Raw genomic sequence first — 27,083 nt, 5'->3', positions numbered from 1 at the left:
CCTCATACAATTAATACAGAAACCCATGTCCCAATGTCACACTCTATCAAAGCATTGTGTCCTAGAGTCCTTTAGCACAAGGTTCTTTAAAGGCATTCACCTAACCATCTACTCCCAAGAACACAAGGTTCGAGATCATCACAAGATCTAAACACAAATAGCACACAGGAAGTGAGTTATCACATTCCTAAATAGGTAGAGATAAATGAAAGCACATATATATAATATAAGTACAACAAGCTCAACTTAGCATAATTTGCATCATTTTACCACTCATTGCGTAACATCACTTGTTGAAAAGATTTAATCACAAAATCACATTCAACACCTTCACATTAATCACGTGTTCAAAACAACACATCTCAAGTACAACATAACATCTCACACTCATGCAATTCATTACCCACCATCACGTAACAAGTCATAATGATCATTACACAGGTGTTATGCAACAGATACACTAAGACTCAATCCTATATGCAATGTGGTACCATGTTAGTGAGAAGCCTCGTCGGGCTCCTAGGAGTACATGACAAGATAGACCACACACTGGTAAGTCAGGTCACTCTCACTAGGTAAAATCATAGGGATACTAGTCAGGGTCACGTTGTTTTGCAAGAATGCTCCAACCATGCGGGATCGGCACAAACTTAAAAGAGCACTCAAACTAGGTGTATTTACCCCCAAGGCCTAGACTCTGAAGAGTCCGTCAGGGTCTCTCCCTCCTGATTTAGGTCCAACCCTGAAAACATTTTAACATGCAAACTCTATCTATGAACTATACAAAACACATGACTCCTCAATTGTTCTCAAAATAATTTTAACTCGTTGTGCCTTAAAGTGATTCAACTCGCTGGGTTCCCACAGTGGATCCCATCATAATATTCGTCGCGCATTAACTCACCACCCTTAAAGGGTCTTACAGTCGTATGATTATACAGTTCATAGCTCACAATTCAATGCACACAATATCTCCATACATGCGTGATCTCATCATTTAACACATACTCAACTTGTCACTTACACACAATTCATCACATTTTCATAATCCCACGACATCACATTATCAATCCTCATGCATCATATACATGCTACACAGTAATAACAATACTACGTTATGTTCATATGACTATTCATCTCATTAAAACATGCATTTAAAATCATATATGTGCCACTAGAGTTTGAACTATGCAATACACACAACTACTCAATTGTTTTCAAAATCATTTTAACTCATCACACCTTAAGGTGATTCAACTTGTCGGGTTCCCACAATGGATCCCATCACAACACTTGTCACCCTTAAAGGATCTTACAGTTGTGTGATTGTACAGTTTATAGCTCACAACTCAATGCATACAAAATCTTAATACACATGTATTTTACAATTCAACACGTACTCAATTTATCACATGCACCCAATCTCAATCATAATGTTACAATCCCAACGCAACATGTTATCACACCTCATAAATCATATAAACATCACACAATATTAATGTTTACATGGCACCATGCATGTATATATTAAATCAAACTATATTATTTTCAATTAAAAAGAGTTAATAAATAATTAAACTAAAAATACATTGAAAGTATTTATCGTTGAATCTTAATATATTAATTTCCTTCAATTTAATTTTATTATTTGAACTATTAATTCCTAATATATTTTAACAATTCATATACATATATATGTTATAATCATCAACACGTAATAAACTTATGAGACCAAAACATGAAAAAGAACGTTTCCAACAATCTAATTCTCATGCTAATATAGTAAATCTTGTCCAAAACACAAACGAATCATACATATATGCTTCTCACAACATGGGGAGTAAAACGCCTCAAACAATTTCACCTAATCATATCAAAATCAAAGGAATCAAAATCATAAGTTCAAAAACAGAAAAACATCAAGAGCACTCAATTTTATCAACCAACTTGCATCAGGGCATTGGCCCGTCAAACATAACAATCCCGTGATTATAATCATAAAACCAGAATTACAATATAATAATCATCCCAAAATAAACCCCAATTTGATTCTCTAAGGATTCCTACACATGATCATTCTAACTTCAATTGCGATAAACACATCTCTTACCTTTAAGTAGGTTCAAGTGTGTAGTCCGGCAACGATAACGACATATCTAGCGGTTTCCTAAGATTCCTCAAGCTTTTGCCCGAGTTCCTCAGCTAGGGTTTCCAAGCATTAAAGAGAAGGAGAAGAGATTAAAGCGTCAATTTCACTGCCTCTGTGCAAGGGGCATATCTCTCTCTACAGACATTATTTCACAAATTCCAACGGTGGGAATGTGCGAAAATGAGTTCCAAAGGTGATGCCCAAATTTCAGGACGATTTAACAGTTAACAGAATCATAGTTTTACTGGGACATGTTTGTGTTTATGCGGGAAAAAGAGTGTTTTGGGAGAGGGAAAATGGAGAACGAATTTGAGAGGAAGAAAGAGCATAGAAACATCGTAAATAAAAATTGACTTAATATGTCTCTATTTATAGTTAGGGTACTCTGAGTCTATTATTTATTCTATTTTTTATTTTTTATTTTATAAAAAGGAACTCTATTTTACTCTTTTATTAAATAAATAATAAATTAAAACATTTATTTATTTTCTAATACTATGAAATTCTTATTTTAATTAGCAAAAACTATTTTCTCTCATTTATTTAATTTCTAAAAACTCTATTAATTTTTTAAATAAAACTCTTTTTATTTATTTTACGAAAAATGAGGTGTTACACCGACATTGGTAACCGTGGCTGTGACGACGATGATAATGACGATCATGGTAATGATAACAATTGTGGTGATAATGGTGACGCAATAACGACAATAGTCATAGTCGTGATGGTGATGAGTTAATGACAACTTGAGAAATTTGATGGCTATGTGATATTTTATTTTAATTTTTAGGTATTTTAATCTCAATGGTTTATTTTTTTAATCTTGATCTAATGATTATTATTAGTTATTCTCATGTTCTTATATAAGTCAAGTGTTCTTACTAGAGTTTGACTCTAAAAAGTAATAAATAAAATATATAAACTAAAATATTAAATATCTTTTTGTATAAAAAGTTGGAAGTCTCTAAATATATATATATATAAAGTTGGATCTATCTTCCCTCACAATGTGAAAAGCCTTTGGTAATTTTTTTAATCACATCAAATATTGGTAAATCTTTAAATATTTAAAATCAAAACTGAAATAAAAAGCTCAAATCGCATCAAATATTATAAAATTTTTAAATATTTAAAATCAAAATAAAATAAAAAATTGAACAATATGTCAATTTAAATACCATTTTATCATTAATTTAAATATATGTCCAACTCTTTATGTTAAATATTACATAAATAAAAGAATGGTTAATATTCACGGTTAGTGTGCATTAGCACTAAAATATTTAGACTAAAAATTTATCAATTTTGTTGTTTCTTAAAATTTAATATATGAATATGATCATATTTTATCACCTTATTATCTTTTTTCCTCTTTTCTATGGATCGATACAACTTCCTTTTTTACATCTCATCCTCTCATTATTAGCAAACATTTGTTATAATTTATCCATTAAAATTTGTTAAAAGTTTTATTCATGATACGTTTCATCTGTTAAAATTTAAAAGTGATAATATATTATTATTTAGCTTGAATGAATTTATTCAAAATAATAAATTATAATTGTTCATTGTGCTTTAGAATTTAGAATAAAAGAAAATTTATTTTTTTCAAATATTTTGTTTTATAAATAAAAATTATTTTATATGTTATTAATTTTTTTTTATACTTGATAAATTAGAGAAATTATATTGGATAGATGAGATAAGAAAGAAAAAAATAATAAAAAGAAAGAGATTTTTTTTGAAATTAAATAATAAAGGATAATGATATTTTTAAATTAAATGTTGAGATAAAAAAAGAACTAATAATTTTTTAATCCAAAATTTTTAGTATTAAATATTAATACATACCAATAAGATGAATATTAACAGGTTCTATAAATAAATATTTATTCTTTAAAAATATAAAATAAATTAATAATTTGATATAAAATCATGTGTACACCTTCTAGATTCTTCTAGTTCTTTTCTCTCATCCATTCCCTTTTAATTTGATTATTTGTTTGTTTGATGAGCTCACCGTTTAGTGTCTCCACCCCCTTTCACAGATCTGCGTCCTCACTCTCTCACGACAGTGTTTCCTATCTTCGCTCTCAGTTTCTGCACACACGTGCGGCATCGCAGCAATCTTCATCAACGTTCGGCACTGGCGATTTGGTGACGCAATGCACCGTCAAAGTAAAGCCCCATTTGCTATTGAAGAGTTAGGTATCATTTGTTGGATCTGGTTTAAAAAGTTTTGATTTTTAATCTGTGTTAAGATTCAAATGGATCAAATAAGGTTTTATTTTTATTTTTAGTTTTGATTTGAAGATCTGAAATTGTTTTGTTATTTGCCTGCATAAACATTTGAAATCATTCGGTACAATAAATTCAAATCCTCAATCACCCAAAATCTCATTCTTTCTCTCTTATATCTTCATCCATACACTTTTTTAAATTTAGATTTTTATTTTTTATTTATTAAAAATCATTTATACATTTCTTTTTTGAATTTGAATATAGTTAGGGATGAATTAAAAAAAAAGATTCATTTATTATATATAAGATTTTTATTGCATGTATTTTTTTATTTTTTTTAAAGTTATTGATATGTTTTCTAGTTTGATTTGACAATCTTTTTACTATGATCAATTTAGTTATATTTTTATGTTTAATTTAATTTTTCTTTTTTAATATTTATCCAAAAAATATATTTTTTGGTTTAGTTGTATTTATTTATTTCTAATTTTTTATATTTTTACATATTTTATTCTAAATTTTGACATTTTTCACTCCCAATATTTTATTAAACCTTCAAATTTTATCTTTGATCTTTTTGATGACTTATCCTTCAATTTTTTTAAGTCATTGATCTATTTTCTAATTTGATTTAATTTTTTTTACTATTTCATTTCAAAGAGTAACTAGATCAATTCAATCACATTTTCATGTTTCAAGTGAATATTTTCCTTTTCTATTATTCTAACAAAAGAATATTTTTTTGGTTTTATTGCATTTTTTATTTTCCATTTTTTTTTATATTTTATGGATTTTATCAAAATTTGACATATTTTACTTCAAACTTTTTAATACTTGTAAACTTTATCTTGTGTCCTTGTGCTAAGGTGACACGTTAAAATAACGTTTTTATCTTCAATCTTTTATTTTTTAGCTAATTTTGCCTTTAATTTTTTTGCCTAATTTTACCTTCAATTTTTTACTTTTTTTTTTACAAATTTTACCTCAAATAAAAGTTAATAGTTAAGGAGAAAATGTATCAAATTAATTGTTTGTGAAAAATTAATAAGTTGGAGAAAAAAAAGTGCGATGTGGTTTTTTTTTTTTTTACCTAACATATGTGGATCAAATAGATGTTCTTTTGTACATATCGATATTTGTATTGAACGTCTGATTCACATGATTATTCTCTTAAATAAATTAATTTAAATTTCTTATTATATTCTCAAAATTGTGACAAAAATAATAGAATCAAACTAAGTTAACTTATTTTGGAGTTGGTTAGTTTTGTGTAGTTAAGTTTAGCAAAAGGGTAGTCTCTCACAATTAGAGATGACAAGCATATGTATTAATAACAAATTAAAATAGAATTATTAAATGGGTAGCCACTTGTAATTTAAATGGATTTTCTCTAGTTGTATGTATGATAAGTGGAATGAGGATAGATATCATGGTACCCATGTTTATGGGTACCTGGTTGGGATGGGAATTGTCAGGATTGACAATCGATATGCATTGAATAAGGTATTATAGTACTTTCCATATTCACATCCACATTTTGAAAAGTTCCCATAACCAAACTAAATATAAATATGACATAAATAATATTAATTAAAAAATATTATAATAATTACACTAAAATTTCATTATTCATAAAACAAATCATAAAACATTCCAAAAACATTTTGAAAAGTTCCCATAAAACATCCCAAAAATTTAAATCTTATCCAAAAATATTTTACAAAACATGATTAGTTTTTGTTTGGTGAGTCAAGGATCGTGATCTATATCTTAGGTGGTGGTTGTTGTTATTTTATTGTGGGCAGAATTGGGTAATAAGGTACTTGTATTGTCTAGCTTATTACAAATATAATCAATTCTCGATCCCCTTATAGGCTTAGGGTAGATATCTGCCGACTGATCACTAGAGTTGACAAAACATGTGGTATTGTCCCTTGACTTGAACTTCTCTCTAACGAAATGACAATCAACCTCAATATATATGGTCCTCTCATGAAAGATTTGATTAGAGACAGAATGTAAAGTTGGTTGATTGTCACATATAATTGTCATTTGTGTAGTTTCCTCAAACTTGAGCTCTTTGAGGAGTTGTTTGAGCCATATGCTGACAAGTTACTAAAGTCATGGCCCTATGTTTTGCTTCTTGCTTTTATAAGATACTAAGATTCCTCCAATCAATACATAATACCTAGATGTGGATCTCCAATCCCTGGGTGAGCCAGCCTAATCAGTATCTGAGTAGCCAACTAGCCAAGTATGTCCCCTATCAGCATAAATGAGGCCTTTGCCTAGAGCATTCTTATATGCATGTATCCAATTAGGATTTCAAAGAACTTTAAAAGACTTTTTTTTTTTTATAAAAAGTTTCGTAGTATTCAATCAAAACTTTTAAATGATAAAAATTAATCTTGTGATATTCAATCAAGACTATTAAATTTTTTTAAGAGTGCAATAAAATTCAATGGTATTCAATTAAGATTTTTTACAACTTATGAAAGGTCTTTTAGTATTCAAAAGTATACAAATTTTGATGAATTTTTTTCTTGGATGAATTTTATTGGATTTTTTAGTAGAAAATATTAATATTTCACCCATCAAATTATCCCGCCACCATACTTTTATTGTTTTTTTTTTAAATCATAAACCCAACAAAAATCGTAAAACCCTTGTCGCTCTATACTCCACGATTTTAAACGAGATCAAATAAAAAACATACACACAACATTGTGCTCTCTAATCCGCTTCCCAACATACGATGCTATTCATAAAAAAGCCGTGGTTGAACAATAACCGCAAGACACAACACTAGGCAAGTGACTTGTATTTTTCTTTTTTGAATAGCAACAAATGAAATATCATAGAGAATTGTATGTTCTTTCACGTTTTAACACTTTGGACTGGTGCTGCAATATAAATTTATATGTTTTAGGGGGTTTCGAGATTGGTATATATATTTTTGTAACTTTTTCAAAGGTGGAACTCACACCTCCAACACATTCACTCTCAATCTCTCAAGAGAATTGTAGAGGATACACAATAATCTGATTGTATTATTCATAACCCAAATTTTGTATTATCATTTCTATTTATAATATCAAAATCCAAATAACTTGCTTTCTAAACAAAAATAACAACTAACAGAACAAAAATAACAACTAACAGAATTAATCCTATTTATTTTTTTAATTCCTTTATTCTTATTATTACAATTCCCCTCCCCGTCAAACTAGGACTTGTCCCTAAGTCCTTTACACGGCTCTCCACTCAAAATCTGGATATTTCTTTGCACCTCATGTAATTCTTTCCATGTTGCATCCTAGGGGTTGGTTTGTTCCCACTGCAGTAATACTTCAATAATGACTTTATTGTTCTTCTTTTTCACTCTTCTATCCAATATGGCCATTGGTCTGATCATTAAGTCTCCATCTTCATTGAATCTTGGTAATTATTCTGAAACTACATGGTCACCATGATGCTTTTTTAATAATGACACATGGAATACATTGTGAATCTTGATGCCTGTCGGAAGGTTCAATCTGTATGCTACATTCCCTATCCTTTCAATAACCTTGTAGGGACCATAATACCTCGCCGATAGCTTGTGAAAGTATGTATTTGCCAAGGAGTGTTGCTTGTATGGTTGAATCTTCAAGTACACAAGATCTCCAGAATTAAACTCTTTGTCTATCCTCTTCTTGTCTGCATACATCTTCATTCTTTCTTGAGCTTTACTGAGATTTTCTTGCAACATTCTTTGAATTTGCTCTCTTGTTTTCACAGTGTAATCTATTGCCTCAATTAGAGTTTCTCCCTTGTCTATCAAATTAGGACTTGTGGGGACATACCCATATAAGGTCTCAAAAGGTGTCATTTGGGTGGCTATATGAAACTTGGTATTATACCATAGTTCTGCCATTGCTAAATGATTTGTCCACTGTTTGGGCATATTTCTTGTAGCACATCTCAAATAAGCTTCTAGGGATTTGTTGAGATTCTTAGTCTGTCCATCAATTTGTGGATGGAAGGCTGTGGATCTTAACAATTTAACACCATGTGACTGCATTAAACCTGTCCAGAAAGTGCTTAAAAAAATTGTATCTCTGTCTGGAATGATTTCCTCTGGCCATCCATGCAATCTCACAACTGTGTTCATGAATAATTCTGCTAGTGCACTGAGTGGATGTCCTAAAGCTATGAAATGGGCATATTTAGTAAATCTATCTACCACTACTAATATGACACTCATCCCATGAGACTTCGGCAAACCTGTGATGAAATCCATGGAGATTGACTTTCATGCTCTATCCGGTATAGGTAGAGGTTGATGAAGCCCTGTAGGTAACTGATTTATTGATTTGAATCTTTGACAAGTGGTGCATTCCCTAATCCACTTCTTCACCTCCCTTTGTAATCCTTTCCAATAAAAAAATTGCTCCTTAATCCTTCGGTAAGTGAGTTCAGTTCCCGAATGTCCTCCAATAGGTGAATCATGAAAATGACTTAATATTTTGTTTCTTAAGTCCTGTTGAGCCCCTATGACCACTTTACCTTTTCTTTTCAATAACGTACCATCAAAAGTGAAATGCTTTTGGGGTTGCTGGGTAAGTCTTATCTTATCTGCCAATTTCTGTAATTTTGAATCTGCCTTCCAAGACTCAATAGCTTTAGTCATTAAATGAGATGAAAAGTGTAATATTGCCGCTAAACTTGCATTATGTCCAACCCTCGACAATGCATCTGCCACCAAATTCTCCTTCCCTTTTTTATATTCTATGCTGAAGTCTGACAACCTCAACACTGGTGCAGACATGAGCGCCTGTTTAAGGCTCTGAAATACAGTTGCCGTTGCTTCAGTCCACTTGAACGCCTTCTCTTTTTAAGCAATTCTGTTAGTGGGGCTGCAATCTTTCCATAATTCCATATGAACCTTCTGTAATATCCAGAGAGTCCAAGAAATCCTTAGTTCTTTAGCTGTTGTTGGTGTTGGCCACTGTTGAATTGCTGAAATTTTGTCTTTCTCTGGTTGTACCCCTTGAATTGAAATCACATGGCTCAAATATGCTATTTTCTTTTTCCCAAAACTGCATTTTTTATAGTTGACCACCAAGCCATTCATGAGTGATTGGAATGTGGCCGGGGCATTACACAAACCAAAGGGCAACACAACCCACTCATAATGTCCACTGTGCATTCTAAATGTTGTCTTATGTATATCCTCGTCGGCCATTCTTACTTGGTTATAACCACTTCTAAGATCCAGTTTAGAAAAATAACATGCCCCATTTAATTCATCCAACAATTCCTCTATTAGTGGCATAGGAAACTTATTTTTGATGGAAAATGCATTAAGTTTCCTGAAATCTGTGCAACACCTCCAAGAGTCATCCTTCTTTTTTACGAACACCAACGAAGAAGCATAAGAACTAGTACTTTCCCTTATAAATCCTGTTGCCAATAAATCCTGCACTTGTTTTTCAATTTCTTCTTTTTGGACATTTGGATATCTATAGGCTTTCGAGCAGACTGGTGTGTCATTGATTAGATTGATCTTTTGATCACATTTCCTCTTAGGTGGCAGGTGTGTAGGTTCCACAAATAACTGTTGAAGTTGCTGTAGAATTGTTGAGCTCGTGTAGTTGTTCTATTGTTAATGCCTCCTGCTCCACTATATTTGTAACACTAAGCAAAACTAAACCATGCAAAACAAACAACATGCAATTACCTTGTACCAACTTGAGCTTCTCAGTCAATTCGTGAACTTCTGCACAAGGTTTCTCTCCTTGCAATGTCAGTTCCTGGCCATGATGTTGAAATCTCATTGTAAGAGTTGCACAATTCCAGCATATTTCGCCAAGTGTCCTGAACCACTGCATGCCTAAGATGATCCCAAAGTTGTTGCTAGGCAATATTAAGAAGTCCGCTGTGAATGCACAGTCATTGAATTTCCATGTTATTTACTCACACTTCCTAGTAATCAGCAGTTTTTTTATCTGAAGCAACCGTTACCGGAAAATCCTTGACAAACTGAGTTTTCAGCCCAAGCAACTTTACCCACTTGTCACTAATAAAATTATGCGTACTCCCTGTGTCCATCAAAAACGACACTTTCTGCTTTTTGATCAATCCTTTAAGTTTCAAGGTACTGCCACTTGCTATTCCTTGTAAAGCATTAAGGGAGATGTGGACATCTGCACCTTGAATCATATCTATATTGCTATCTATTATTGCTTGTTCGTCTTCACAATCATTTTTCTGCATCATCTCATCATCTATTTCTTCTTGAGCAGAGAAAATAGCATTTAGCTTACCCCAAACTTTACATTTCGTCCTAAGATTTTTATCCCACTTATCCCCACAGAACCTACACAATCCTTTAGCAATGTTGTCAGTAACTTCCTTCCTAGAAATAGCAGTTGATGTGTTACCCTTAGAATTTGCCATTGCTGGTGACGACGTTGAATCCGTATGAGAATTCTGCTGCAAACTTGTGATGAACTGGCTCCTCTGTGAATTAATAGGTACTGACCACAACCCCTGCGAATCTTGTTTTAGTTTCCAGACTGCCCTCTCTTTTTTGCTGCATCTTCTTTTCCAATTCTTTTAGAATTTCTTCTTGCAATCTTGCAATATGTACGACTTCTTGTAGAGACTGCGGTTTGTGGACCCTTACTGATTTTCCAACTCTGTTTTCAGTCCCAACAAAAAAAACTCAATGCCATGGATTCAGACACCCCTACACGAGCTAACAGAGAATCAAATGCTTCCAAATATTCACCCAAATCTCCTTGTTTCAATCTCGATAACTCCGCTACAGGATCATCAAATGCATTGTCATCAAATCGATATGCCACATCTTGTAAAATTTGTTTCCACGATTTGTCCTTGAAGCTAGGTTGTTGTATGTAATGTCTTTGCCATGAGAAGGCTTTGTCATCCATGGATAAAAGTAGTAGTTGCCCACGTTGTGCTATTAGTGTAGCCTCTAATTCAAAAAATTGCTCCGCTTTTGCTCTCCTATCTCGAAAGTTTGCTCCATCAAACGTAGGGAATTGAATTTGCGGGCGTTCTACTATTGATCGACCAGAATCTGGAGTATCTATATCGCCGTCTTCATCGGTCAAGATTTTCCTTTTGCCATTCAAGGATGCCATGGATGAAACGAGACTCTCCAACGTTTTCTGCAGCGAATCTAATGTTTTTTTGGTTGATTCTTGTGCCTCTGTAAATGTCTGCTCAAATGATTCCAGGCGGATCTCAAGTTCCTTCGTTGTCACCATCGTCCCAAACGTCCCAAGCTAACTGATACTAATGTCAAAGGTGGAACTCACACCTCCAACACACTCATTCTCAACCTCACAAGAGAATTGTAGAGGATATACAATAATCTGATTGTATTATTCATAACCCAAATTCTGTACAATCATTCCTATTTATAATATCAGAATCCAAACAACTTGCTTTCTAAACAAAAATAACAACTAACAGAATTAATCCTATTTATTTTTTTAATTCCTTTATTCCTATTATTACAAACTTCTCATTATCTTATATAGGCACAAATTTTGCTTATATAAGTTTCATATTATATAGGCATCCTTATAGAAGGAGGATATGGAATTAGAATTAATTAGTTATTAAAAAATTAGAATGTTTATTTGTTAAAACTGATATAGTGATTTTACTTTTCTTTATCTAAAACTTATCATTTATTTGTTAAAATTTGAATGTTTTCTAAAAAGTCATGAAGTCCTTTAAAATCTTGTATTCATATCTTATGCATTCGTATGTTATTAAAATTCAAACTACGAAATCCTAATCATAATTTTTTTTTAAATATTTAAAAGTCATTACATTAGAGGGCGAACCCTGATGCAGCGGTAAAGTTGTGCCTTGGTGACTTGTTGGTCATGGGTTCGAATCCGGAAACAGCCTCTTTGCATATGCAAGGGTAAGGCTGCGTACAATATCCCTCCCCCATACCTTCGCATAGCGAAGAGCCTCTGGGCAATGGGGTACGAAGTTTTTTATTTAAAAGTCATTACATTCTTACAAAGTCTTTCACAAATACTTTTATGTCAAAATAGTCTTTTAAAATTCTAATCCAATACATCCTCTTAGATAGTGTTCAGTTACTTTCATCTTGGGTGTATTTGAGATGAAATTTTTAAAAATTGGTGTGGGTCCTACATCTTTATACTTTACTTTAATTCAATTTTTTCTTCTCTTTTGACTTTCACACCCCTTTCATTCCTTTAAATCAAACATACCCTTAATGTTTTTCAGGATTCAAATAACTGCATCCCCATGATCCTGGCAGGGAGAGTTCAAGAATTGATTTAATGTACTTACCACAAAGGCAATATAGTGATTGTTAGATAGTTTAACTTTCCAATCAATTTCTTTTATCTCCCATAATCTGATAAGGGCTCCTTTTGATTAGGTAGCAATTTGATACCAGGATCCATAGGAGTGTCCATTGGTTTAACATTCAATAGGCTAGTCTCTTCTAGGATGTCAAAAGCATACTTCCTTTAAAAGATTACTACACTGTCCTTGGACTCAACTTCGATACCTAGGAAATATTGAAAATTATGAAGGTGTTAGTCTGGAACTGGCATGAGAAGTATTATTTCAAGCTGATAATACCACGGTGATCTCCGTTGTATTGTCATCCACATAGACAATGAGATAGATCCATCCTTGAGGTGAATGACAATAGAAGACAGGGTAGTCGACTTCACTGCGAATCATAGCAAATTGCTGCATGATGGTACTATTTCAAGCTGATAATACCATGGTGATCACCGTTGTATTGTCATCCACATAGGCAATGAGATAGATGCATCCTTGAGGTGAATGACAATAGAAGACAGAGTAGTCGACTTCACTGCAAATCATAGCAAATTGCTGCATAACGATACTAAATTGGCCAATCTAAGCTCATGGGGACTGTTTTAGCATCCAGGCCATTGATGAGGGGTAATGTATAGTGCAAAAGAAATGAGACTATATAGTTGAGGACAACTCAATGGAATTGATTAATACTATTGTTAGAAAGGTACCTTAATTAAGGTCACTCTTAGCTCTCCTTAATTGTAGCCTCAAGGGTTGTATTCAGTCTCATATCAGTTGGTGACATATACAACTTAAATAAATAGAACTTATAAAGTTTGGATAGTTCTCACCTTAGAAATCGATTTTGTGGGGTTGATTACGCTCTAAAATGGTATCAAAGTCTATCCTAGTTCCAATGTTGGGCCATTTGCATTACCATGCTCTAGGCCAGTAGATGGGCCATTTGCATTAACACGCTCTAGGCCGGTAGCTGTGGCGGTGAAGGTTGAAAAGTCGTCTTAATTGTGGTCATTCCTAGCTTCCCTTAGTTGCTGCTTATTTAGTGGCTACCTTAACTGCGGCCTCAAGAGAGGTGTGTAGTCCCACATCACCTAGCGATATGGCTTGAATAGAACTTAGAAAGCTTGAATAGTTCTCACCTTACAAAGCTGATTTTGTAGGGTTGAGTTAAGCTTTAATCCCAAATTCTAAGAACTACCTATTCAATGCATCTACTTTTGCTAACCCATCACTTAAGAACTCCATAGTTAAGTGTGTTTGACTTTGAATAATTTTGGAATAGCTGACCTTTAAGGAATTTCCTAGAAAGCGTGTGAGGATAGAACACCTTGGAAAATCTTCTGTTGCTTTGTGGGAATAGTTGTTGATCCTAAAGCAAACAAGTGTTACAATGCTGATGTGGATTGATTTGCCTATGTTGGAACATTTTTTATCACCCTTGGTGCGAATGCCACATCATCAACTTGTTTAAGAATTGGATGACTACTAAATCTGATCTAAAATTGCTTGTTTTAAAAATGTCTCGACCAAAATGAAGAATATAAAAAAATTAAGGGGACCAAAGTTGCCCAGTTGTTAGGAGGACCAAAAATGCAATAAAGGCTTGCTTGAATTCTCCATTTCAATGGGTTGGTTGATATGTAAATTTTTTTATTTTAACATGACATTTGGTTTGAAAGGAAATGAAGTGAATAACATGATATCATAATAACAGGGAATTCTCTGACCTTAATCTAGCAGCTCATTTTGCCAAATTGAGTTCTATACCCTTTGGTCGTCTAAATATCAAGTTATGTAATCTCTTCAGACTTTGCCTTAAGATTGAGTCATTTACACCTTATAATCTCTCCAGGCTAAGCCTTCAAGATCAAGGGGTTGTGAACCCTCATGTTGTCTAAATACTGAGTCATGTACACCTTTTCATCTCTTCAAGCTTTGCCTTCAAAATTGAGGGGCTGTGTACCGGTCATCTAAATACTAGAGCTATTTGCACCTTTTAATCTCTTTAGGCTTCACCTTCAAAATCAAGGGGCTATGTACCTTTCAGTTGTCTAAATACCAAGTCATTTACACTTTAATCTCTTCAAACTTCCCCTTCAAGACTGATGGGCTGTGTACCTTCCAGTTGTCTAAATACCAATTCTTTACACTTTAATCTCTTCAGACTTTGCCTTCATGACTGAGGGGCTATATACCCTCCGGTTGTCTAAATACCAAGTCATTTGCACCTTTTCGTCTCTATAGGCTTTGCCTTTGAGACTGAGGGATTGTGTATCCTTCGATTATATAAATACTGAGTCATTTACACCTTTTAGTCTCTCCAAGCTTTGCCTTCGAGATTGAGGGGTTATGTACCTTAGGTCAGCTCATGACCAACTGTTCTTCAATCTGGTCGATACTCGGAGTTTGACCGACCCATTTTGCAAGCTTGCTAATGTATCCTCTTCCTTTAAAGATAGCTTAGCTCCACCCTTCATGACATTCCTATCATATCTTAACATTTTTATCATATCCTAAACGTATTTTGTTATATCTACTCATATCTTATACCCACTGATTATGGGATTAAGATATAATAATATTATGGCTTAACAGGGTCTATATAAAGCATGTTAGGTTAAGAGGGTAAAGGCAGAATACACTTGATGCTCTTGTTAGGCAACCTTTAAGCCTAATTGAGGAAACCCTATTCTGAAACAATTCCAACTCTGCACTTAACTTGGAGAATTAGACTACTTCTTGACTATTGAAGCCGGGTATCTAAATATGGTTATTATCCCAAGCCTATTATTTCTGATACTAAACAAGGCTCACATGATTGAGGCTGAAACTTTTACACTTTTGTGCTTGGGGAGTGCAAGCTCTCCAAGTGTTGGGTTGATTACGTGGAAATTCCTGCTCAGTTGAAATCCATTGTAAGGGGCTTTGCAATATGCTACCACCACTAGGGTTTAAGATATTGGGAAGTAGTTAAGAGGTTTTAAGATACTGTTCCGGTATAGGTTTCCTCTAGGGTTCTGAGACTTGGCCAGAATCACTCGAAGTGTGTGTTTTCTTAGCATAATCAATGAATTTCATATTCCCTCTTGTGCCCAAAGCTTCTCTGATATTGCAGGGGTGGTTTTTCCCATATTGTCGTTTTAACTGTTATCCCAAGATCTTCAAAAATACACCCAAAGTGGTTATATCAGCTGTGTGACGTGACCTTGGAGGTGAGATAAGAGATGGCCTACCAAATAGAGGATTGTTTTGATGTTGAGCTGATCATCGGTCACCGACATCCTAAGTGTGAAAGAACAAAGAGGCTAAGACAATGATGAGTATGCCAACCGGGATGGTATGGATACCTAAAAGGGTTACTACACTATGATATTCCACTCCAAAGCCTGATCATCCTTTCTGCCTATCAGCATACTAGGGTTATGCACTAAAACATTAACAGGCTTTTAGGCAGAAAAATATCAGCATACTACACTATAATTGTAACTTGCACTTGTTTACTCATTCGTATCATAAAATCTGCTGTAGAGTAGCAATGCCAGCTGTTAGTTTTCTGTTATAGCATCCTGGCAGATAGCTCTGTTGGAGAATTGTGTAAACATATATCTTCAAATTACAACCTAAGTCAGTATTTTCTCATCAATAACATCAAATTTATTTGAAAATTCTCTCACAATTTTCTCTAATTTTTTCATTGCTCAAACTCTAATAATAGGATTATATTTTAGGGAGGCTGAAGGTTTCTTTTGTATTTCATATCTTCAACACTGACAGCAGCTTTGAAAACAATGTACCAAAATGTATGTTAAAACTTAAAAGCATTTGTGGCTTTTCAGAAGCAATTGAAGAAGCAACTTCAGAAAAAAAAAAAAATGGAAAACAATTTATGGCCTTTGCTGTCAAAAGGAATAATAGTCAAAAGGCTATCAGCTCTGAACTGGATCTTAGGCTTAATTGATCTTCACATCATATCTGTTTGTAGAAATAGCTTAGATAGAGCAAATGAACAATTGAAAATCACTAGAAAAAGTCTACTTAGAGGTTACTAGTTTGGATCAGGTTTATTATGATTGGAATTACAACTTGCAACCTAAAAGGGGTGGGAAAAAGGAATATGAAGAGATGGAAAAGCATATAAGAAAATAGAGGAATGAATAGCAACAGGAAAATGGAAATTATGCTTCATGGCATTTGACAGGTGTATGTTTAACCCCAGAATTCTTAAATAATGTGTTCTATCAAACACATTTATGTATTCTTTTTTAAGTTGAAATAGGAAAAACCATAGGTATCATTTAGCTTTCTTATTATGTGAAGGTCACCATATGGGTGCCTTTTATTTTTTTATTTATACTCAACATTTTTTCATATTCTTCCCTGGTTGTGTAAAATAATTCTTGTTATGTTCACAAAAAAAAAAGATTTGCATTTTGAGTGTTTTAATTTGACTGGCAAATGATTTGGTGTTTGACCCAGACTGAGGTGACTGCCTGAACATGCTCAGAGCAGAGGTTTACGGCGGAGCATAATAATCTCTGAGTTTTTCTTGCTGCAACTATGTAAACCTCTGTTCTCTCTTATCCAGATTTAGTTTAGTTTCTTATTGGATGAGCATTTTCGAGCCCTTTCATTTCATTGGCCAGTATCTATTTATAATTCTATTAATTTCAAGTTTTTTTGTGGTTAATGTAGTTGATACTTGCTGTGCTTCACTATTTTCTGTCATGTCAAATGTCTCAAAAAGTTCCTTTGCATCTGATAAATATGAAAGAGTAGGACCTGATTACTTTGGGTATTACTCTTCTGAAGTAGTAAATTTATTGTCACAAGATGAGGATGTTTTTCCTGTTTCTACCCAAACACCTGAGCTACCTGAAACCAAATATGAAGAGGGAGGAAAGAAGAATTTAGTCAATCAGACTGATAACTGTTCTGGTCCGTTGTATAGTAATGCTGTTGGAGCTGGCCTTTCAGAGTTTAAAAAGGACAGATTTAAATCACTGCTCAGACAGAGTGTCATTGCTCTTTCGTCCGAAGTTGATGAGGTATGTTAAGCATCTTGAACCTGTTCTTGTTATTAGTCAATGTTGGAGCTGTCATTGGCTCAAAGCCATAACTACTTTCTTCATTAGTAAAATAGAACTCATGGGTTTGACTTTTGTACACTTCAGCAATCTTGATGATATTCCTTTTATTCTTTTTTTTTTTTTTGCTTTATTTCCCATTCGATCATTTATTAAGATGGGTTTTTTCATAAGATTTTGTTGAAATGAAATAGAGAAAAATAGATGCAAGAGATCCTGAAATCATGCTGTTTTATATAAGTTGATTGCAATAAATCTAAATAGTTATAGGAAATTTTATTTCTATATACATGATATGAGATATGAGATGCCTGTAAATCAGATTCTAATAAATCTTATTCTAAATGCTTTAAAAAAATCTCTCTGTTAGATATTCCTGTAATTACAAAGATCCTAATTAAATTAAATAAGAAATCAAATCATAAAATATAAAAGGACCATAAATCCTAAGAGATCATGTAGAGTACTCTAAAATATTCTAGGATAAGGACGCTGGAGGAATATCATCAAGGAAGATTTTAGACTTAATTATATTTTTTAAACTTTAGTTTTTAACCATACTGAATGGCATTGTGATTGATGTAGCCGACCTTACTAAGTAGGATAAAGCTTTGTTGTTGTTATTGATATCATCAGATATTTTTTATATGCAAATCAAATGATATTGATTAATAAGTGATATAGCTCAATTGGCACCCCAGTATTTGAGATTGGGGTGCAATTATGTTGAAAGTTGAATCATCATCCAGGCCACCTGTCCCCTTCACCTAGACAGGTCCCTTCACCTCCAAATATCAAATTATTACATGATACTAATTGAGGATTTAGTTTAGGAAATTTTAAATGTGAATGTTTTATTATTTATATTAAATCTATTCTCATGGCTTCCATTTCAAAATTTATGCATGTGGTTTGCCTGCTTCAGTTGGTACGTGATATGCTTGCTGTCTTCAGGATTTATTTATGGTATTAGGACATTTTAGTGATTATTTAAATGTAAAAGCAGGTGGTAGACCCTGTTTTTGCGGCATATCATTTGCAATCCAAGCTAAAAAGTAAATCACAATCATTGAATGATACAGCGACTGCATCTGACAATGTAATGCAAGTTCCTTGTAAAAAGCTAAAGATCTCCTCATCTTCAACTTCAGCCAGGTTTCTTGAACGAACTACTAATGTCAATCCCCAATGCAGTAGGAAGGTATACATTTTATCAAGTAATTGATTTGATTAGAGGTGTAAATGACCTAAGCTATTTGTGAGCTATTCAAACTCAGATCCATTAAATGTTGTATCAAATTTATTTGTTTAATTAAATAAATAAATTTAAGATTGAGATTTGGCTGGATAATTTAAATGAGACAAAGTCTAAGATTTACAAGTTGGACATCTATAACTCACAAATAGTTTGTTTACACACACATATAATTATAATTACATGAACTTCATAATATTATACCACATGTTTAACACATTTTTGTTAAGTTATGGTTGAAAATCAAAATTAATATTCTGATTGTGTTAATAATAGTGGTTTATAGAAACATAATATTTTATTAACCTATATAAACATCTATCCTTGTCAGACCCTTTTAGGATGATATTTTTTAGTTTTTTTCGATGACTTTTCTGACCTCTGCTGTCGGCCGCCATCACTTTTTCAACACCCACTATTCACCGACCTTTTTTTGACGAGTTTTTTTCGGCCAATACCTCCTCGAGGTGTGCTTTCCCCCTGGTCTTTTCATCTGCACCAGACGCATCCCTAAGAAATTGGCTTCTCTGCTGTTCCTTTCCATGTTGTCCCCGTGCTGTCCCTTCAACACGACGTCGTTTTGAAAGTTGTGGTAATTATTTTCACAACTAAATATTAACACAACTTTCAAAACAATGTCATTTTCAAGGGATAGCTTGGAAAGGGACAGCAGAGAAGCCAGATCCCGTCCCTAAAGACGCACTCACGCATTCTCATGCGTGTGTTCTTGACTGGCCAAACAACAGCCCTTGTTCCTAGCGCATGGTGGCGTGTTCGACTGTCTTTCCCGTCATTGTCTTCAATGATAGACTCGTCGGACTGAGGCACACAAAGCCCAGTCAGTTTTGGGTCATTCTAGGACTGTTTCATTTATTGGTCCTTATTTTCTGCACTTTTTAGGGTACTGTTTGGTTTGCGTTTTTGGTTCTTGTCTCTCTTGACAATGGCTTCCACCAGCCTCGCATAGTCCTAGATGCACTGGCCTCGTCTTTGTCCTAGATGCCTTGGCCTATGTCCCAACTATGCTGGCCCTTGTCTATGCCCTAGGTGCACTAGTCCTGACAACTTGTCCTTGATGCATTGGCCTCACTTTGTCCTAGATGCACTGGTCTCGTCTTTGTCCTAGATGCCCTGGTCTTTGTCTATGTCCCAGATGCACTTGCCCCATCTGTCCTACGTGCACTAATCCCGACATCTTTGTCCCAAATGCATTGGTCTCACCATCAGTTTAATCATTTGGATCTCCTATATTATTAGTTTGAAACTTCAAAATGTGGTTTCGAGAAGAAGGGACCAATGCTTGTGCTTGCCAAACATTCCTTGCTCCAAAAAAGGATGGTTCTTGGAGATTGTGTGTGGACAACCTAGCCAGTAGTCATCAATAAAATCATTTTAGTTTAACTTATTCTTCGTTCAGAAGTAATACTTGATCAATTGATTGGTGTCTATGTTTTCCAAAATTGATCTAGGTAGTGGTAAGTAACTGCCTAATCAAATTCATAAAGGATGAAAGGAAGACTGAATTCAAAACACCAGATGGGTGTGTACACTATAATTCAAACACATGCTTAGAAGTGTGCTAGTACTCCTAATGCATGTAATGTTACGTGCGCAGGAATGTGCTTCAAAATGGCAAACTAACTTTCATCCATTTGTTTTAGACTACTGATGATGTTCAGTTCCTACTAGAGAAGGATAGTGTGGAGGTTGCAGAGATGGTGACGAAATATTCCAATGATCTATCTAGAACAGTAATTTTCTCTAACTTTTCTTGTGTTCAAAGCTATGATTATCATCTTTAGGGGGTGTTTGGTATATGGAATCTTTTTCCATCCTTGGGAATCATGATTCCGGAGAATTATATTTCTTGGGAATAATGTTTCCTGGAAATGTCACAAATATGTTTGGTATGTCTAAAATATTTCTAGGAACAAGAGACAAATTATTAAAAAAAACTTTCCCTCTTCATGGGAATCTTGGATTTCCACCCTCTCCCATGGGAAAGTATTAGTAAGAAAATCAAAAAACAATTCCTGAAAATGTCTAAAAATGATTTTTACAATTGTCGTACCAAACATGGGAATTTAATATTTCCAATCTAAGATTCCCAAGAAACTTAAAAGAATCCCCTTACCAAACACCCCTTAATGCCATATATGCGTGTATCAAAATCATAGTAATTAATGTATGATTTCTATTAGAAAGTAATGATACTGAAGCCTTTGTTTTATGATATAATATGTTTATCTAATTGGTGTTTAATGTTGACTCTTACTTAGCTAGGGTATATGGAAGAACAACTTGAGTTGCTTCTAGATACTATAATGTTGAAGTGCAGGTATTTTGTGATACTTTTATGTGGATATTTAGAGGAATAATGGCTTCTTGTTTCATGCTTTATTGTTTTGCATAATTTGTTATACAGATTTAAACCAGTTGGCATTAATATAATAAGACAAATAAATTTTATGCCATTGGTGGGTTTTTATTCCATATCTCTTCAACAAAATCCAATGTTGGTTTGAAATCTCCAATTATGTATATCAAACTCAAAACGAAATATTGATCCAAAATGTAATAGTTACTAGGATTTGAATCTAAATCGTTAAATAAGGTTTGAATCCAAAGAAGGTACGCAATGGGATATTCAGCCTCTGCTTGATTTGGCCACAACAGTTTTGTTCCTAGACCTCGAAGAAACCAAATTAGGTCCCAAGTAAGTAGTAGCCTAAATGGATATGAAAGAGCAGCTGGGGGTAGCTGAAGATCACATTGAAGAGTACCTTTGAGATATCTTAAGATCCTTTAACTGCAACCCAATGAGACTCATGAGGAGCAGACATAAGAGAGAAGCTTATTTCTGGGCAGACATACTGCAAAGCCTACACGACAAATATGTAGAAGGATGGGTCATGGGTCAGGCAGTAAATCAACACCTGGTTTTGATAGCTTGCAACCTAAAACCATAGGAGATGAGATAGGCTTGGCTTCACTGGCTTTCGATAGTAAGTCTTTGGTATATTTTATTTGAGTCATCAGGAGAGTGCCATTAGACTAAGGGCGAATTTCAACCCCTAACAAATAGTCAAGGATACCAAGCTGCTTAAGGGAGAAGACAAAATCCAACTTGGTAATGAGCTGCTGAACTAGTGAGGAGGAAATGCCAGTGATGGTTATATCATCCATATACACCAACAGCTATACAGTTACGGTCTTTAAATCCAAACTCCTGTAAGGTAGTCTTGAGTCTCTCAAACCAAGCTATTTGAGCCCATAAATTGATTTGTGAAGTGTGCACTATGCACATCAGAGAAGTATCATTAGCTTCAAAGTCTTGGGGTTGAGTCATGTAAACCTCGTCAAGGAGAACATTGAAAAATGCATTATTTGTATTCTAGGAAAAGGTTTATTCTATGAAGGAAAAGGGTCAGACTCGCATATTGGGATATTTTGATGTATAGATTAGGCATGCTCTCCCACTGATAAGAAATCTACTTCTAGGAATTGTATTTTTATTGGTGATATCTTGATCTCATGGAAGAGAAAGAAACATGTGGTAAAATCAAGTGCAGATGCTGAGCATAGAGCTTCATCCACTTTTGAACTTACTTGGCTTAAAGAATTGATATTTGGAAATATCTCATAGGTGACATTTCATGACACATTGATGTAGATTCTCATTTTATTGAGAGAAGATCTTATTGGAGACATTACAAATACCTTTGTAAATTCAAACGATCAATTGGTAGGTGTCTTTACCACATAACTGAGATGTTGTTGGATTGGTTATTTATGTAACAAGCTGGGTGCTTATGATTTTATGCTTTGGCTTCAAGGGGAGGTTTAGAGTTAAAAAGGATATTTGGAGATTGCTTTTATGTTATTATAGTAATTAGGCATATTTTGCAAATCCTTAATTATGACCCCGTCTACAGGTAACATCTTTCGGTGTGTAATTCACATACACAATGGTTCCCTCGATGTCTTTTCTTAACAATTATTTAATTACTTAATGCAAAGTATGAATTTTAACAAATTAATTATAGTTGTGAAATATTTTCAAGTTGATAATGCTTGCCACAAATTGCTGAAGCTGAAAATGTAGTAAAACTTTATTTTTATGATTCAAATATGCTATTCTTATGAAGCAATACAAGATGGAAAATAACTTTTAATTATAATTTTTGTTTTGTAAACATGGCCTGCATACAAGCATGGTTACTCTATATATTACTCTGGTGTGAAATATTTTTATAAAATTAATTGAACATGATTTTTTTAATACAAATTTTGTGACAATGAACATAAAGTGTGCTTCTCTAGTGTCTCTAGTCTATAGCCAAGTGCATGTTTGCTTTTGCTCCTAGCCTTTACCTAGTTGAGAACCTGGAAAAAGAGCCTCTAGCCTACATTGTTACTCTTTTTCTCCGTTGAGTTTAGTATGTATCAGGCATATTCTTACAAAAGTATACGTTCTGATTCCTATTTACAGGCCCATGACCCTTGCTGAGAAACAAAAGCTACAGAATTTAATTCAGAAGCTACCGGCAAGAAATCTTGACCGTGTAGTGGAGTTAATTTGTCGAAATAGGCCAATAGAAGAACAAAATTGTGACAAAGTATTTGTTGATTTGGAAAAAGAGGTAATATTCTAATTGGATGTATATCTATATAAAATTGATTAGCATTATTATGTCACAGAAATAGGACAGATCGCCTTGAAGGTGAGTGATGAGTCATAGGTTTATTGTCACATGCTTGCGATATGTCGTCAAACATTTGTCTTAAAATGTGAGTTTGAGTCTAACTCAACTCCAAAATCTAGCTCACAAGGTGAGGTTGACTCCCACTTATATATTCTATCTTGGTCTTATCTCTGAGCGATGTGGGACTTGATTTTTCCCAATATACCTTCTCATGCTAAGACTCTTTGGGTTTGGTGCATGGATAACATAGTGGGTGACCCATTTGATGGATCTAGGATGGGCTTTGATACCATCTTAGAATGTGGGTTTGGGCATAACTCAAACCCAAAAACTAGTTCATAGGGTGAGGGTTGTCTCCCCCCCCCAACTTATATACTCTATCTTGACCTTATCTCTAAGCGATATGGGACTAGGATGTTTTCTAATAGTTTGAGAGGTTACGAGCTGTTTGGGTTTTTAGGTGGGTGGTAAGATTTTTTTATGTTTTGGGATATGAGTTGAGTCACGGTATTGGGTTTTAGGGTTTTTTTAACTTTGGATCAGGTCAGAACACCCAAAACCCATCTTTTTTTCTTTCTCTCACATTAGATTTCTGCCACTCATCTTTGTTCCATCATCTTTTCTTTTCCTTCCTTCATTCCACCATTGTGGGTGCTTCTGCTATGGCCGCAACACAAAAAGCGACAACCATAGCTTGCCATGCCATTGCCATTTTATGGCGGCCTATGAGAAGTCCACCATGATACCGCCATGGCTGCTTTTTAAAAACATTGCTCTGAATTAAATAGTTCTCTTTATTTATAGGCCAAGTTTTCACTTAGTACTTAATTTCCCCTAGGAAATTAATTCCCAACAAGCAATCCATTAAGCCTTTACTTCTCATTAGGAAATGAATTCCTAATAAGCAGTAACTTCCCATTAACCTTCACAATCTTCCAATATGCTTCACAACTGTCGCAATGGTTTCAGGAAGCTTAAAAGACATCAAAACTGACTTATAAACTGTTAGATTACATATTATTCTCTTATTTATGATTAGAGAGCAATTAGGGATTTGTTCATTATCACTCATGTTAGATTGATTCTATGTAATTAATGTAGATGCTCTTTTGCTCATTATAAATAAAGGATTAGTATGGTCATCCTACACACACAATTATAATAAAAACTTCTCTATGGTATCAAAGCTTGATATTTTTGATTGAGGTATCATGAAAATTGTGTCTCATTGGGGACCCACTGTTTAAGCTGTTTAAGCTTTCCCAATGACTTTTCTGGCCACTGTCGGAGCTCCAATGACCTTTCTGTCACAAACAACAGCCAAACTGTGCTCTCACGCACGTCCTTTTGCCGCACCAAACAACAACCAAACTGCCCCTGTTCCTGCACGTGGCGACACATCCAGCCAATATCTGACTGTCATTTGCAGCGCCAAGCTTGTCGGACTAAGGCACACAAAGCGCAGTCCTCTTTGGGTTGTTTCGTAATGGTTGCCTTGACCTTTCCTTTTTCCATTCCGCCTCTGGGCATGCTGTTGCACAGTTCTCGCCACCACTATTGTGACCTTTGCCGCTTTTCTTATTTTTCTGCCTCAGTGCATGCTTCTCCTTCGGCCTCAAGGTGTTCACGGGTGAACAATACCCGACAATACTACGGGCCTTCGTTGGCTGTCGCCAAGCCATGTTTATTGGGCTCAACAACAATTGAAATCATCTTTCGTTTCTATTTGGTTTATCACAATTGTGACAAGCTTGGCCCATATGTAACTAATGTAAATCCTATTTGCTCATTATAAAGTAAAGGATGAGTGTGGTGTGGTCATCCTAGACACACAATTACACTAAACATTTTTATATCTTAAAATGTGACTTTGAATCTAACCCAACCTCAAAAGTTAGCTCACAGGATGATTGTTCTTCACTTATATTCTCACTCTATCTTGGTCTTATCTTTAGTCAATGGGAAACTTGAGTTTTTTCACTCCCTCATTCCCAACACATTTTGGGTTTGATGTCATGGATAGCATGGTGGATAATCCTTTGTATGGATTTAGTATAAGCTCTTGTATCATTTTAGAATGTAGATTTGTACTTAACTCAAGTCCAAAAGGTAGCTCATAGGATTGCCTTTCACTTTTATACTCTATCTTGGCCTCATCTTTAACAATGTGAAACTTAGATTTTTTTAATAGAAACTATAAAAAAGACATAAACTTATTACATAAAAGTTAGAATAAATTACACTAATAACCCTTGAGGTTTCATGTAATTACACAAACACTATTTAATTTTTTAACAATTACAATCACCTTCCTTGTAGGGGTTGGTGTAACAAATGAGGAGTGCCAGGGTTATGTTTTAAAACATAAATAAGATTAATGTAGGAATTAAAAAAAGAGTGGTGTAATGTGTAATTTGAAAAAAATTGAAGGGTTGCAACTTGCAAGTGTAATTTGTTCTAAAAATTAAGTACGAAAATTCATGAAATTATAAAAATGGACCTTAATTCATTCTTCAAATTATGTTGAGTACAAAGCGTGGGGCTCATTGTGTTATTTAAATTATTGTCTTCATGTTTGCTAAATTTGTCTTCAAATTGTTTAAGATAATTTTTGGACTGGACTTTAATTTTCTTTAGTTTTCACCGCTATGATTAAGCTTTGGAAAACCTTTTTATTTCTTCTAGTGCATGTTCTTGTCAATTGGTCTTTCATTGCAAAGGATCTTTGAATTTATTGGACCCTGATAGATTCCCATCAATATCTGCAGTCTAATGGGTTGTACGGTTATGAACTTGATCAGCGTTATAAGATTCTTACCATGTTGATTTTCTGCAGGATGATGCTACACTCTGGAGACTCTATTACTATGTTGAAGCTGTTGAGAAAGCCAAAAGTCTTTCTTGTAGTCAAGCGGCCTAGTTTTCTAAATGCTTTCTGAAAGCCTTCGGGCCTTAATGATAGTTCATTAGAGCTCTCAAATAGATTTTTCTGATCTTCCTAACTCTAAAGTTTAGAGTTTATACAGATTTTCAAAATGCTTACCTCTTTTGCGACATCAGGGATACTATAGTTCATCGACTGAGAGTAAAATGCCCCTTATACCTGAAGTGTATATAGCATATAGATTGTTTTTTCTTCTTCTCTTGACATGTATATCTTGAGAAGTCACCAAATATATATCGTACCAGATTGTTTTAGGATATGTATGTTCAAGTCAGAATTGCATCTTGTATGATAGCAAAACGTGACATAGATATATTTCTAGAGAAGAATGATAGTTCTTCAAATTTTC

The 27,083-nt window shown here is 34.1% G+C and overlaps 1 protein-coding gene across 6 annotated transcripts; it reads left to right on the top strand.

Annotated features, from left to right (window-relative positions):
• The first annotated feature begins 4,077 nt into the window (after nucleotides 1-4,077).
• On the top strand, nucleotides 4,078-27,083 carry LOC100791819 (uncharacterized). 6 transcript variants are annotated; one of them, XM_014771845.3, is made up of 8 exons: nucleotides 4,102-4,327; nucleotides 17,222-17,304; nucleotides 17,438-17,790; nucleotides 18,836-19,030; nucleotides 20,746-20,835; nucleotides 21,364-21,422; nucleotides 23,577-23,727; nucleotides 26,627-27,083. In XM_014771845.3, the coding sequence occupies exons 3-8, from the start codon at nucleotides 17,470-17,472 to the stop codon at nucleotides 26,708-26,710; spliced, it is 900 nt and encodes a 299-aa protein (XP_014627331.1). In that variant the 5' UTR covers nucleotides 4,102-4,327; nucleotides 17,222-17,304; nucleotides 17,438-17,469; the 3' UTR covers nucleotides 26,711-27,083. The 6 variants fall into 6 exon arrangements, with proteins under 6 accessions (XP_014627333.1, XP_040868367.1, XP_040868368.1 ...); XM_014771844.3 differs by having other exon boundaries at nucleotides 4,102-4,352; XM_003555087.5 differs by having other exon boundaries at nucleotides 4,102-4,357.

The sequence above is a fragment of the Glycine max genome, chromosome 19, assembly GCF_000004515.6.
Source record: "Glycine max cultivar Williams 82 chromosome 19, Glycine_max_v4.0, whole genome shotgun sequence".
NCBI classification, from domain to species: Eukaryota; Viridiplantae; Streptophyta; class Magnoliopsida; order Fabales; family Fabaceae; genus Glycine; species Glycine max.
The sequence above is the reverse complement of the archived record's forward strand: the minus strand, read 5'-3'. Positions and strand labels throughout refer to the sequence as shown.

Excerpts from the sequence above, each read along its gene's own strand:
- LOC100791819 (XM_041012433.1), top strand. The coding sequence starts at position 4,315 with ATGCACCGTCAAAGTAAAGCCCCATTTGCTATTGAAGAGTTAG. Across the intron at positions 21,423-23,576 it reads ACTATAATGTTGAAGTGCAG|GCCCATGACCCTTGCTGAGA; the intron begins GTATTTTGTGAT and ends TCCTATTTACAG. Across the intron at positions 23,728-26,626 it reads TTGTTGATTTGGAAAAAGAG|GATGATGCTACACTCTGGAG; the intron begins GTAATATTCTAA and ends GATTTTCTGCAG.